Source organism: Aulonocara sp. 'chitande type north' Nkhata Bay, linkage group LG18 (assembly GCF_057382095.1).
Source record: "Aulonocara sp. 'chitande type north' Nkhata Bay isolate Kocher_YH1m ecotype deep benthic linkage group LG18, A_spYH_male_GT1.1, whole genome shotgun sequence".
Classification (NCBI taxonomy): Eukaryota; Metazoa; Chordata; class Actinopteri; order Cichliformes; family Cichlidae; genus Aulonocara; species Aulonocara sp. 'chitande type north' Nkhata Bay.
Genome location: NC_141361.1, coordinates 14,710,481 through 14,725,354, shown reverse-complemented (window position 1 = coordinate 14,725,354; position 14,874 = coordinate 14,710,481). Strand labels below are relative to the sequence as shown.

Sequence of the window (14,874 nt, the reverse complement as noted above, 5' to 3'; positions counted from 1 at the left end):
TCTTTGTATTATCTTAGTAAGGACTCATAAATATCTATATATAACAAATGTTATTGAAATCTGGCAATGTTTCATCTGTCTGGTAGAAAAAAAATATCAGCCAACATATATGTCAGAGTTTTAAATCAGTAAATATCAGTAACGGTGTGAAAAATCTTATATTATTATTATTATTATCATTGTTATATATTTTAAACTTTCTTTTCCATGCAGGACTTTGTTTATATCAGAGAGACAGATGGCCTAACCTTCCAAAATGGACAAATTGTGTCCTCTCAGTATTATGTAACTATTAGTCTCACTAGTATCTGCTTCTGGAATGTTAAACAATCTTTCTTAAGTATCCTGGCCCCATGCAGCAGTACGCATCGCCAAATCCAAATAACACTCACTTTGACTTGCGCTTTTTTCAGGTCAGCCCTTCGGGTAAAATTCCATTTCCCAAAAATGACTTTTCAGCAGCTCCAGACTTACACTGATACAACTATTGTAATGGGATGTTTTCATGTTACTTGGAAACATAAACAGGAAAGAGGTTGTTGGGGGTGTAGGGATAGGGAAACACAAATTGTAAGATTGGTTTAGTATGTTTTACAACACTTTAGATTGTTCTGGTCACCTCTTAGCTCCATCTGCTCTCTGTCCATGGGGTCTGCTAAAAGGTCAGAGTCATTTATTTCAGTACTAGACCTTGGAAAGAGGCAGCTTCCCATCACACATTTCTTACTTCTCCCGTTTCCAGCTGAAGAAGCACTGATAGAAAAGAGTCACTGCTCTAGTCTTCAGACATTTATTGCCCCTTTTAAGGTTATATAGATGAAAAAGGGGGTTTTTGTCATAAGATTATTGGGACATGTTTTGTTTCTTTATTTTCATGGGTTAAAGTTGTTCCCACAGACATGGGAGAATAATCCCACACAGTGGTTTTGGGGTTCAATCCTGTCAAGGTTGGACATGTTGATAGTCTGATTTAGACGATCTCAGTTGGACAAATTTTGGACATGTTTTTAAAATGTTTAAGGCAGATTCAGTGGGCAACAAATAACATTTCCTATATGATTTTCTTACAGTACTCATTGAGAGAGACATGGTTTTAAATATCCTCTACAAAGGAAAATTTTGATTTAAATTGACTGGAGAAGTCTGTTCTTTATTAAACTGTAATTTGTGTAGAAAACAAAAGCTAATCTTAGGGTTTCAGTAATGTTTCAATCTCTTCATCAACAGGCACAGTTTACAGTATATTCAAGCTCACATCTCTTTATTTCTGTCTGACTGAATTTAACATTCTATTGGTTTTTGGTTTCTTTTTGTTTACTTTCCATTAAATTTTATCCCTTTTACTGTTCTCCTTCCAGACGACTTTGCTGATGAGGAGGAGGTGCAGTCCTTTGGTTATAAAAGGTTTGGTAAGTATAAAGTGACTTCTGGAACCATCTGCTGTGACCACCTTAACTGGTTCATATTTCTTATGACACATCAGTGATTTTGCACACTTTTTTGTGTGTGTCTTGGCTGTAGCCCATCTGCAATAATCCTTGAGGTTAAATGCAGACTGCAACTCATTTCCGAGAAAGGTACTTATTTTTGGCTGTAGCTTTCATTTTTATTTTATTTCTTTGTTATAACAGAAAATGATTACAGTGGAACGAGAAACCACAATATCCTGGGTGTTCCTGACTAGCTGATAACTTTGCAGTTTTATCAGCACATGTGTACTTCTGTTAAACCCTGGGCTATATAAAACATAAAAACTGCCTCCCACTGGATCTGTTCTTGGTATGTATTTGGGTCTTATGCAGACAGGTTTGTTGACTTACCCACTCATCAGGTAATATATATATATATATACCTCAAAACAGATGTTGTTAACATCCTAGATGTATGGCTATATTGATATCAGCCATTGGCTTGTGACATATGCAGAATCTGTAGGCAACAGGAAAGATTTCTGATATGTAAAGTGGATCTGAGAGTCCACAAACACTACATAAGATTTTCTTTTACAGAGGAGGTACCCATTGTTGGATGAAAAATGTACATTTCAGACATTTCTGTACTGGCTTTAATTTTCAGACACCATGTGTGGTGCTTAAATGGAATGCAGCTTCCTGCAATTCCCATAAATGCCCAATAAAAACAGATCAAATTTTATCCCTTTAATATTTGAGTGTTACAGAGTCCTTAGTGTTTATGCAGCCTAAATGCAGTAGGTGAAATACCTACCTTAAATAAGTTAAAGTCAGTTTAAATTTTATGTGTAGAGATCCAATTTGCAGCAACAGTCTTCTAATTTTAGGTAAAGAACCTACAATTAGAAAGAAACAACTCTACAAGCAAGCATTTAGTGACAGTGGGAAGAAAGAACTCCCTTTTAACAGGAAGAGACCTACAGCACAGCTAGACTTCTGTGTGGGGGAAGCTGTCTAACATGACAGTTTGGAAGGAGAAGAGAAAAAGGACAGCATAGGGAGAACTTTTGGAGAAAGAAGACAAGTCAGTGACACACAATATTAGCTTGTAATTGCATTATTGGTGAAAATAGGTGAGTGAAGAGGAAGAGCTCCAGCAGCCTGAGCCTATAACAGCATAGTTAGGTGATGGTTCAGGACCACCTGATCCAGCCTCGACTATAAGTTTAATCAAAAAGGAAAGGCTTAAGTCCAGTCTTAAAACTAGAGAGGGTGTCTTTGTCCTGAATCCAAACTGAGAGCTTGTTCGATGGGGGAAGGGCCCTTAAAGCTGAAGGCTCTGCCTCCTGTTCTTCTCTTGGAAGCTCTAAGAACCACAAGTAAGCCTGCAGTCTGAGAATGAAGTGATGTATTGGGAGAATATGAGGTCTCTAAGATATGATGAAGCTTGATTATTCAGGACTTTTTATATGGAAAGAATCATTTTAAATTTAGTTCTGGTTTTAATCAGGAAGAGAAGCTAATGTAGGAGAAATATGTTCTCTCTTCCTGGTTCCTGTTTGTACTCTTGTTGCAGCATTTTGGATAACAATGTATCTCATGTACAAGACGTTCCAAATGTTGTTTATTTTTACAAGTAGCTTTTGTTTATTTTCTAGGCTGTCTATTACTGTATGTGCGTTAAACATGAATGCATGTGCTGATCCAACTCTTCTTACAAGAATAGGGCAGTTTGCATTTCTTTGCTTCCAAACCAAACATCGTTGTTGCTATGAATGTGTTTTTGTGTCATTCAGACAATATATATGTTGCCTATTATTTATTCAGACCATCTGCACTTTTTACTGAGCTGTTTGACCTCTGGTTTCTAAACAGATCACATAAGCGATAAGGGAAGTTGTATACCTAAATTGTATTTTTTCAAGTAGTTGCTGGACTTGAAACCTATCAAAACTGCTCTTTGGCACAGATTCTGTACAAGAAACACAATCCCTCCCTCCCCAGCAATATTAGTTTTTGATTGGCAGGGAGAAATTTGTTTCATGTTGCTCTCAGACCTTCAAAACATATTCACTCGGCACGTCATTTCTATATTTTTCATACTAAAACTAGTCATTTAGGTCCTCAGTCTTATAGGGAAGCATCAGCATTTCTTGTTTGTCCACTCAAGATGTAGTTTGATGTTTCGATATAAACAGTCACATACTATGAGCAGATTGATATTGTGCTCACGTCTTTGCATAAAACAGGGAGCTAGAAGCCATGAAGACGGGAAGCTTAGAAAAACATGTAGCCTGCATAGTTTATACATCCACCCTGCATTTCAGGGATTTTCTTCAACAAAAAATGTTAAACTGTACCTTTAACTTGTCTCCTACACTTATACATTAGCAAAAAATGGTATGTTGCCCTGCGTCTCCTATGTCTTCTTTTAATGACAGGAAAGATGGTGTTGACTCATTCTGACATTTACTTTTCACAAGTGGTCTGTTTTCCCACTAAGAGTACGTCCAAACCTGAGAAGTTGCTGAGCTGCTTCCTGTGTCCATACTGGAGGTTTATTCATTGCCGGCCCGTACTCCAAAAAAGAAAATGAGACAGAGGTGGAGTGTGGGTTTCAGGTCTGGCCTGTGCTGTGTCAGCAAAATGCCAAAGGAGAGAGAGGGAAGAGGGAAGTGGAAAAATCTATTTTTTATTTTATTTTAAAATGCTTCCTTTATCTTAGCATCACTCAGTGCCCAGTGGTTGTTTTTGCAGTTTGTAATCTGCATTTATTTTTGACTAATTCCACTGGGAAACATTTTTCCATTGTTTTGTTTTTGGGTTATTGGTTTTTTTGTTTTTTGTTTCTTTTTTTTTCTTTTTTCTTTTTGGAGCTGATGAGTCACGTTCTTTGCTTGACTTCTTTTTGGGAACAAGTGGTTTTAATTTATGCAGAGTTTATTACAAGAAAAGAATGCTTTCTAAATGCCTCCTTGTTACTTGCACCCCACTTCCAGAACACGCATGCATGCACTTTATGTTCCGTTGTCGTAATGAAAAAACACTTTCTGGTGTTTTCAATAAAGAGCAGGAGTCTTGGGAGGAAACAGAGTGAAAATATGAATATGACTGCAAACAGAAAAAAACAAACTTAAGAAACTAGGTAACTAAAATAGAAACGATGAAGGACAACCCCCCCCCCCCCCCCCCCAAAACAAAACAAAACAAAACAAAAAACAAAAAAAAAACTGTTTCTCACACACAGAGAAGATAAGTTAATCCTGGATTGACCAGTGATAGTCTGGCAGGAATGGACTTATGGTAAATGGTAAAGCATGCCACAAGAGCTTCTGTTCAGAGCATCAAAGAGGGACAGTCGCAGGGCAGCTGAACAGACCCAAGGAGATTAGATTTAACAAGGTGCTGGAAACATTCCTCAGAGATTTTGATCCGCGATGATATGATAGCATCACACAGTTGCTGCAGATTTACATGAGTCAAATCTCACATTCCACCACATCTCAAAGATGCTCTATTGGATTCAGATGTGGTGAGTAGGGAGGCCATTTGAGTACAATGAACTCATTGACATGTTCAAGAAGCCAATTTGAGATGATTTGAGCTTTTTGACATAGCACGTAATTCTGCTTGAAGCAGCCAAGAGAGGATGGGTACACTGTGGTCATAAAGGGATAGAGTTAGACTGTTGCATGTAAGCATTGCCCCAAAGTGTGCCAAAAAAATCTGTGACAGTATTACACCATCTCCAGGATTATACTATCTCCGGGGGGGTTAAACCATAAATACAAGGAAGGATGGATCCATGCTCTCTTGTTCTTTATTTAAAATGTTGCAAGAAAAATTTAGGCTCTTTAGACCAGTTAATTATGCAGTTTTGGTGAGCACAAATTGGGAATGGGAACTGTAGTCTCAGTTTCCTGTTCACTGTTTTGTTTATGTGTACTGACCACGTAAGATCCTCAGCCAGATGTACACCAAGGAAGCGGAAGCTGCTCACTCTCTCCACAGCAGCGCCATTGATGGTGATGGGGGTGTGTACTTCTCTGCACCTCCGGAAGTCCACTATCAACTCCTTTGTCTTTGCGACGTTGAGGGTGAGATGGTTGTCTTGACACCAGTGGGTCAGGGCGCTGACCTCCTCCCTGTAGGCCGTCTCATCACCTTTGGTGATAAGACCCACCACTGTAGTGTCATCCGCAAACTTCACAGTGATGTTGGAGTTGCTAGTGGCCGTGCAGTCATAGGTGTAGAGTGAGTACAAGAGAGGGCTCAGTACACACCCCTGTGGAGCACCAGTGTTCAGTGTGATGGGGGATGAGGTGATGCTGCCTGGTCTGACCACTTGGCGTCTGTCAGACAGGAAGTTAAGGATCCAGCTGTGTTTTAAAGGGGTACATGCTGGAGCAGTAACACAATTTAAAAGCAAAAACAGGAAATAACTGACTTCGGTAAGATTCCTATACGCTGATTTCCTTCAAGAACTGGATATTTTCTCCTGTTTTTAACAATTCCTTCTAAACCCTCAAGATTGTTGTGAGGAAAATTCGCAGTAGATTAACAGTTTCTGAAATACTCAAAACAGCCCGTCTGGCACCAACAGCCATGACATGTTCAGAGTCACGTAAATTCACCTTTGTTCCCCATGCTCAGTTTGAACTTCAGCAGGTCGTCTTGACCATGTCTGCATGGCTAAATGCATTGAGTGGCTGCCATGTGATTGGCTGATTAGATATTTGTGTTATCATTTACTGTAAACCAGACATTAAATGCAAAGTTGTTTGTGGTACATCCGCTAATGTTGGTCTTTGATGCTCACATTATCAGTGCAGTAGTTATTCACACATCATTTGTCTCAATCTACAGGGTTCCTCTAAAAAAAACCTTTATCTATTTATTCTTTTTTCTGGGTTGTGAGTGACTTTAGTGTGTCATTATGTGCGTCAGAGGCCACTGTCCCCATGCATGTTGTATTCATTAAGGAATAGTACACGTAAGTTGTTGCCACGTTGTTTTTTCCACATTCTGCATAAAGATAAACCTTTCTTGACTTCACCCTGCTTCCAACTGAGGGCCTCTTGCGTGTATAAGCAGTAGTAGCTTCAGCTGACCATAAATTGTTCCATCTTCAATGTTTGACTCCAAATTTGTGGAAAAGGGTGTTCAGATGTGAAAACCAGGTGGGGTGGAACTGCAGTGCGTCTGGCTTTCTTGCAGTAGCAGAGTTAGTCATTTCTTACAGACCAACAGATTTTTTTTTTTTTTTTAGCCCTGCCATAATTTTAGTTGTCTAGCCTGAACCACTAGCCTAACCAAACCTTAAGCATATCTCAACCATTCTTTTGTTTCTGTCCCCAGTTGAACCCTCATGCAGAGCACGATTGTGAATACACTTGTACATAAATATAGGAGAATAGAGTGAATAGAATTTTCCAGCATTTGTACGCAGATAGTAGGAGTGCAAACTTAATATAAACTGCTTTGTATCCAAAATAGGTCTTAGCCATGCACAGCTGGATGTTTTATGGTGTATATGAATTTGTATTGAGTTGGGATTCTGTCTGAATTCCACTAAGGCAATTTAGAGATCACAGTACATTCCAGCTGCCTCCAGTTACATCTTATTCACAGTATATCAGACTTCCTTTAGTACAGACATTGCCACATAGATATAAACTCAATAACACAATAACTCAAAATGTCAATGAAAAAGGATCTCCAATTTAAAACATGATACTTCTAGAGTTGCAGCAGAGTTTCTGTCAGTAAGTAGTTTTATATATAGCCACAGTTGTTTTTGACTGAAATTGGCCTAACCACCTCATCCTTCGTCCCCAAGGGATATGTTGGTCAATTTTAACGAGATCCCTGGAACTGACTGTCACCTTCTCTCACATAATGGATGCTTGTCAAGCTCTGCATTCATGGCAGGTTCTGGCTTAAGAATAACATGGACAATATTGGAAGCATTTGACTGTATTTTCTCTCTACAGTCTCAGGCGGGCTGGATGAAGAACTTGTGTATATGTCTCAGCATCAGCGTTACACTTAATGAAAGTCTTCTGGCCCCAGTGATGGCCAACATAAACTTATCTGCTTCCTCTCTTTGAAAAACAGCAGAAAGCTTCACTGAAACTGTGCGTTTGTCATTGCGTTGCCGTGAATCACCTCGCTGCTCGCTGTCTGACTCGCAGACCTGGCTCAGGGACTCTTGTTGCTCTGGCTATGCTTACATTGGCCCCAGTCCAGCACAGAGCTAAGTGTTTTTCTTGTTTATGCCTTAATACTTTCATTTTGATGGCTTAAAATGTCTGCATTTTATCCAGAAAAGTAGGTTATGTAATTTTTCCAGTTACTCAGCTCTCATGTCTTTTAAATGACTGTGTCAAGTATGCATTTGTGTATTCACATCGGTGCATCTGCTGCAAAGGAAAATCAGAACCGCCCAGTCACCCTGAGCATTACTATGCAGGACTGAATACACGTAGTTCAGTACAATACTTCAGTGTTTTTCACCCACACTCCTGTAAATCAGATTTTCTTACAAATAGTCAGAGTCAGTGAATAGTTTAGCATTAGTCAAGTTTGGAGTTTGGAGACACTGACTCACTGAATTAATTTCCTTTCTGGGGCTTAAAGTGTAAAAGAAACTTTCAAAGCATGCAAATACTTGAAAGATTTAAAAGACTGAGATCAGGATATTTTATCATGATTATTCACTGATATCAGTGACAAAGATGTTTTTATTGCTTTGTCACATCAACTCAACATAATTTTTACATCTGGCCTGTGCTATATTTCCCCTAATGTACACATCTTTGCATCCAAAAAATACTGGTCTTCCCTTTACACCGAAATTCAGTGCATCTTGAAGAAAAAGTAGTAAGATGTTAAGTAATAGTGTAAGTACTATAAGTAAAAACAAGGTGTTTGTTCACATTACCCAAGCGCCAAGAAACAGAATATACTTCAGACCATTTATTCTGCCTCCATGATTGATGTAAACAAAACAGGTCCTCACTGCTGTGAGATCCCTCTCTGTCTCCACTGCAGTGTGTTTCGCACACAGTGTAGGTGTTGGCACTGTGGAAAAATAAAGCTTTCATTACTCACCATGTTTATTGGACACATATTTTTGGCCAAATAGAATGTGATAGTATTTTGTCTTTGTAAAATGGATAGATGTATCCAATGTGCAGTACAGGCTCACCTTTGAGACTGACTTAATGTTGGGTGACTCACATTAGCAACCATTTCTTGACCTACAGTATATTCTACTGCAGCTAATGGTGATTTTGCAGGCGTTTGAATAAGTTAATTGTGCAGCTTTGCAATGCAGGCGCCACTATACAACAATCTTTGCATATGATTCGTTCTGGGTTAACATCACTTTCCCTAAATTTGAAATATTTCCAAACAATAGATAAGCAACCTTTAGGAACAAGCTCTTTGCCTTCAACTGTGCCAGACATTTGATTTTTGTTTTGACGGTCTGTTATCTGTTGTCTTTTAAGATAATGATACTGATTCAAACTTTATCCAAGAAACTTTGCAGCACAGGGAACAGCTTAGATTGGCAGATGCAGGTATGTGGTCAGGTAGTGGCTTAGGGAGCAATAGCGTTAGATTAGCTTTGCGTTCGAGCAGTGTTTTTTAAATCAGTAGATCATGTTTATTTAATTGTGGGAATCATGTCATGTTTGTGATTAAAGCTGAAATAATTTTGTGGCCCTGTGACACACTGCATGCATTTTTTTAATTCGATGCATTTGACATAAAACAAATAGCAGCTGCTAATTTACTTCTGAGAAATGTGGACCAGAGTAATAGGTGCACTGTTTCTGGGAAGGAATGCAGTGAAATCAGATCTTAAATTTTCTTCATTAATTCATGGCGCTATTTTGCATCAGTGACAAAAACATCAAAAAATCTGATGTTTAGTTTTTGTAGTTTCAAATTGCCTAATCAGCCATCAAAGAGTCCACGACATATGTGAATGATTGAGAGCTCTTTATTCTGTGTCTTTGTGGTGACATACCACATCTTATTAGATACAGTAAAAGCTGTCTGAATGATCAGACTAGTGAGAAATGAAATGTATTGGCATCTTCAGATTAAAAGCTATATTGCATTAAATAACTACTTTGATATGGATCACATTAAAACTGCAGCTGCTTAACAAATAGTTAGATACCATCGTCTCTGTGGTCAGCATCTTTCCCCACAAGTAAAGCCAGACTTGGCTGGACAGCCTGCTCAGTCCACGCTGTGTGGTTTTATTGGCTCTACTTGGCGATGAAGCTTGAAAGAAAGTGCTTTGTGGCGATGGGATAGAGTGTAGCACCACCTCAGACAGACTTAGGGTTATGACCATCAGGCTGGGTGATGATTGTAGCTGATTCAGTAAGTGCTTCCACGCTGGGCCACCCAGCCGGCATGACCACACAAAAATCCAGCTGCACAGATGGTGTGTGGAGTTAACTCCAGCGCTCAAGTCAAAATGCGAGTATAGCAGGTTTGGACTGAAACGAGAACGCAATGAAAGATTCGTAACCTTCTTGACAAAATATGTCTCAGTTTAATTGAGGTCATGTTCTTGTGGTGAATTTGAGATCCGTGGGGCTTTGTGAGTGAACTCCATGAATGTCATCCAAGACACAGACAGTTCTCCGTGAGGCTCCACTATGGGAGCCATCATAAAAACAATTTTCTCTGAATAACATGGTTACAATTAAAGAAATGTTTGATATTGATCACACTTATGCAATCCACATTTTACCAACGAGCACAGCATGCTTTCCTGGTAATAGGAAAATTGCGTGGTTCTTGAGGCATAATGAGATTATAGATATGGCACATTCGTACATGGAGGTTTCCAAAGTTTAAAAAAAGGTGCTTTCTTTAGTAGCATCTAGTGAATGAAGCACTTTGAACATTAAAGGTTGTTTTTTTGTTTTGTTTTGTTTTTCAAATTCATGCATGCCTGTTTTACCGGCTGGCTGGGGCCTTTCTTTGTGGGATTTTCATGTTTCATGTTCTCTCTGTACTTCAGCTTCCTCCCACAGTCCAAAAATACGCACATTAGGTGAATTGGTGACACTAATGTGGCTGTAGGTGTGAATGTGAGTGTGAATGGTTGTCTTTCTCCCTATGTTATCCCTGTGAAGGTATACCCTGCCTTTTTTTCCCCTTATGACAACCCAACTGTAACTCTGAATTGGATAAACGTAAGAAAATGGATGGATGGATATCTGTTTTAAAATAAGAAGAAGCTTAAAAGGATGAAAAGTTTGTGTTTTATACATTAATAGACTACTGCCTGGAATTTAACGTGTCTCTCTTTAGAGCTTTACTCGTGATGTAGTTTCAAAAATGTCTGTTTATTTGTGTAATAATACTTTATCTGGCTGTACTAAATATATGTTTTCTTGTGCCCCTCTGCACAAGAAAACAGCAAATCTTTCTCATTGTAATTAATGGTTTTATGCCAGTTCTGGGGAACTGGGATATCAAACGTTTATAAGCACTTAATGTGTATGAAAATACATACTTGCATGCGCCTGTGGTTGCAGGTGCTGTTTGAGTTGCACTTTACAGCAGTCCCCGGTAATATTAACTCCCAGTTATGTCAAAAAGCCCTGCCTGTGAGCACTGCCTCTGCTTGCCAGCTCGTAGTGGACCTACCTCATACCCTGTATTTTATAACACAGCCAGCAGTTGGCATTTCTTCCACTGTATATTGTGGCAGCAGATGTGACTCTACCTACATATCTCCTCATCCCATCATACACTATTGGCCTGGATTTAAATGGAAACTGCTGACTAGAACAGAAAGGCTTTTTGGTCACAGCCACACAAAGTATGAACAATACAGTGGCCCAGCTTTGTTTACGAGGCACACATGCACACTTAAATGTATGTCTTAGGATTACAATATATGACCCATTTGTCATAGTCTGTCTTTCTTTAACCAAGCACAGATGGAATGACAAAACTGGGGGTTAATCAACTCCATCTTGGATCTGCGATTGTCTTTGATAGGCCAGCTAACCGTTTTGTTTTTTTTTCTTTTTTCCCCTCTACCAGAGGAGTGCTCAAAATGAGAAATGCATCATAAAGTTTCCCCTAAAAAACAAGCTCAGTTCTATTCCTTTTCACAGTTTGCACAATTCCTTCAGTAGCTCCAATTTTTTGTTTTACTCGCTCTGTGTTGTTATGAAATCTTACTGGAACTAAGTACTCAAAGGGCTTTTAGGTAAACAAATGTTGCAGGCAGAAATTAATGTTTGTTTTTATAAAGCAGCTGGTGGCATTAGGAAAGACTCATTAAGGAGATAATTTTGCATGAAATTGTGTTGTTCTTTTGTTGTTGTTGCATAAGTCAAGCAAGCAAGAGAGTCTGAAAAATTAGTCATAATAGTAATTGATGGATTGATGGTCATTAATGTTTTGTTTATTCTTTTTTGTCAAATGAAATACCCCCGATTACACGTTCAAGATATGAAAACATGATATTAAACATCTGTAAGTAATACTTGGATTTGTTATATTTTCACCATTAAATCTCACTAGCTAAAATTGAAACTAGAATGAGGAGGCCTCTGTTGTGTAAGACAAAGGTTGATGGCATTCTGAAGAGAGGATGTGTTTGAGTCACCCGTCCACATTGTATATCCCAGTGGAGTGTTTGTATTATTGTCTTTGGCCAAAGCCTTATGAGTACAATATACAGTTTTTTCAGCTTTAACTAGTGTGTGTGTGTGTGTGTGTGTGTGTGTGTGTGTGTGTGTGTGTGTGTGTGTGTGTAAAACATGTGCATGTTATCCTGTTCAGACATGCAGTCCTCTACCCCAGCGGTCCCTAACCTTTTTTGCGCCACGGACCGGTTTATGCCCGACAATATTTTCACGGACCGGCCTTTAATGTGTCGCGGATAAATACAACAAAATAAAACTAGTACCGGTACCGAAAAAAAGAAAATTTATTCATAACACACGTGAAAAGACCCAGGAAAACCGAGTAAACGATAAAAACGATAACAAAATAACGCTGAAAACTGATAAAAACCCTGAAAACTATACATTTCACACCTGAGCCTCAACTCTCGTGGCCCGGTACCAAACGACTCACGGACCGGTACCGGTCCGAGGCCCGGGGGTTGGGGACCGCTGCTCTATATGTTATTTAACAACATACAGATCTCTCCTAACTGTAACACTCTTAACTCCTTACTCATCATGAAAAGGAAGTGAATACCAGTGGGAAGGTTTCTTATAAAAACACTCCACATAGTCCACTGAAAGCAAAGTTTAGAACTTAGCTACTTGCTTGGCACGAAGGAATGATGTATCAAATGTTTGCATGCATCCTTTGATTTGGCTCCACTGTAACAAGGCCCAGATGTGCTAGAGAGAACCTGGGGCTCAATTTAAAGTGGATTTATGACACTGTAAAGTTAAATAAAATCACTCACTTTGCGCCAGAAAGAAGAAAGCAGCGGATAAACAACAGCAGAATGGTTAAGCTTGATAAGCAGTTGTTAGAATTTATTTAATATTACTTTCTACACCAGGATCCTTTTCTACGTAGCTGCAGTGGCGTGTCTAGAAAGTTTTTGTTGGGGGGGCCAGGTAGGGGCACAGATAATGTTAAAAAAACAAAAATCTACCAACCATAATTCAATAACCCTATAAACCTAATAACCGAATGCACTTTTAACTCTTATTAGAATGAGATTTTATCCACTACGGTGCAAACTTTTTAGGTACTGCGTTGATAAAGTACAAGAGATACAATCAGTGCTTTGTCAGTGTTTATTCAGCATTCAAGGACAGCAATATTTGCATAGTATTTTTACTGACATATAGTGCACATATGTTATGGGCAAAAACATTTTTTAATATTAAAATACGAACATTTTTAACATACAATTGTCAAATTAGCCAATGCAAAACTTTATCTGCCTATTAAAAAAGAAGATAATCTTCTCACAAACTGGTGTTTGATTTTGAAACAGGAAAAAAGTGGGGAAACAACTGAAAAGACTAATATTTGAATAAAACCTGGAAGCAAGTAAATACTTTCTATGCTGCCTTATGATAAACTTTGGTAATACTGATGTATAAAGAACACTGGCTGATGATGAAATACAGTCAGCTGGCATGGTGACACTGCCAGTATTAACCTGCTGGGCTGGACTGGGACAAAAAATCGGCCCGGGCATTTTGATTAAAGACCGGCCCACCAGGTATTAAAGCCATGAAGCCTTTGAATGAAAACAAATGCTGTTGTGACAGTGATGTACACTGTCTTGTTGGTATATGTATGATTTCTATACATTTTACGTCAGATAAAAACTTTGTTCGCAAGATTCAGATAATTATTTAACAAAAGCTAGATATTTTAAATGAGAATAAGAAAGGAAAGTATTTATTTGTGCCCCCCTCTCCCTGTTAATGCCCTACCTGGCCCCCTGACAAAACTTTCCTAGACCCGCCCCTGCACAGTTACCAGTTGTCAGCTACTTAGAAAAGGATCCTGGTGTTGTTTGTCTCTCAGAAACAGTTCATAACTTCCCTTCAACTCATTCATGTCACCTAAAAGGTAAACCTGTTTCTCCATCACCTGTTCAGCTCTGATGATTCAGTAAGGACATCTCCTGGTTTCATCTTCATGTTTCCCTCTCACCACATATCCAAACCGACATCATGACCAGCAGCTTTACAGCTGTGGCTCCAGCAAACATCAGCTGATAGTAGAAATTAATATTAAATAAATTCTAACAACAGCTGATCAAGCTTAAATGTGCTGCTGTTGTTTAGCACGACATCCGCTGGTTTCCTTTTTCTGGCGCAAAGTGGACGATAAATAAACAAGAGGGAAAAGCCGATCAGCTGATCATCGATCAGTTTCATGATTGAAGTAGCAACAGGAAAGGGAGGAGAGAGAATGAGAGAAGAAGAGGCAGCTGACAGCGTGAAGACGCAGAATAAATCCAGCTTTGTGTCTTTTTCCATTTTAGCTTAAGCCTGGAATAAACTGTGTTCCTTACAGCTCAATATGAAACGTGTAATATTTTCTCTGAATGAGGGACCATTCCATTTTTTAAGGAGTGGTTGACAAGTCTACTAACTAACCTTATGAATAAAACAAAGTTCACTATCAGTAACATCATAGCACCCACTCAGCTGTATAGAAACTCTGTCATGCTAGCCAGTACGCAGTACGAGTTATTGTAACTGACTGTAAAAAGTCAGCACAACGAAAATAAACTCCACCTAAATTTGTTTTATATCTGACCCAGATAGACTGCAGGTCATAAGTTCTTACCTGAAGTTCAGTTCACCTGACACTCGGACTGGCGGCCGCCTCGGGTCTCTCCTCCTCCTGCCTCCCCTTCCCTCATCCACCTGCTGGCCTCTGTGGAAGCTCCGCCATAGCCACCACCAAACAACTGAGTTAT

The 14,874-nt window shown here is 39.0% G+C and overlaps 1 protein-coding gene across 1 annotated transcript in view; it reads left to right on the top strand.

Moving 5' to 3' along the window:
• colec12 (collectin sub-family member 12) overlaps window positions 1–14,874 on the top strand; it is a 31,876-nt gene that overhangs the window by 2,193 nt on the left and 14,809 nt on the right. The window contains exon 2 of the mRNA XM_086270568.1: window positions 1,359–1,409. Within this exon, the coding sequence (XP_086126694.1) occupies window positions 1,359–1,409 (51 nt within the window). The remainder of the gene's footprint in view (window positions 1–1,358; window positions 1,410–14,874) is intronic.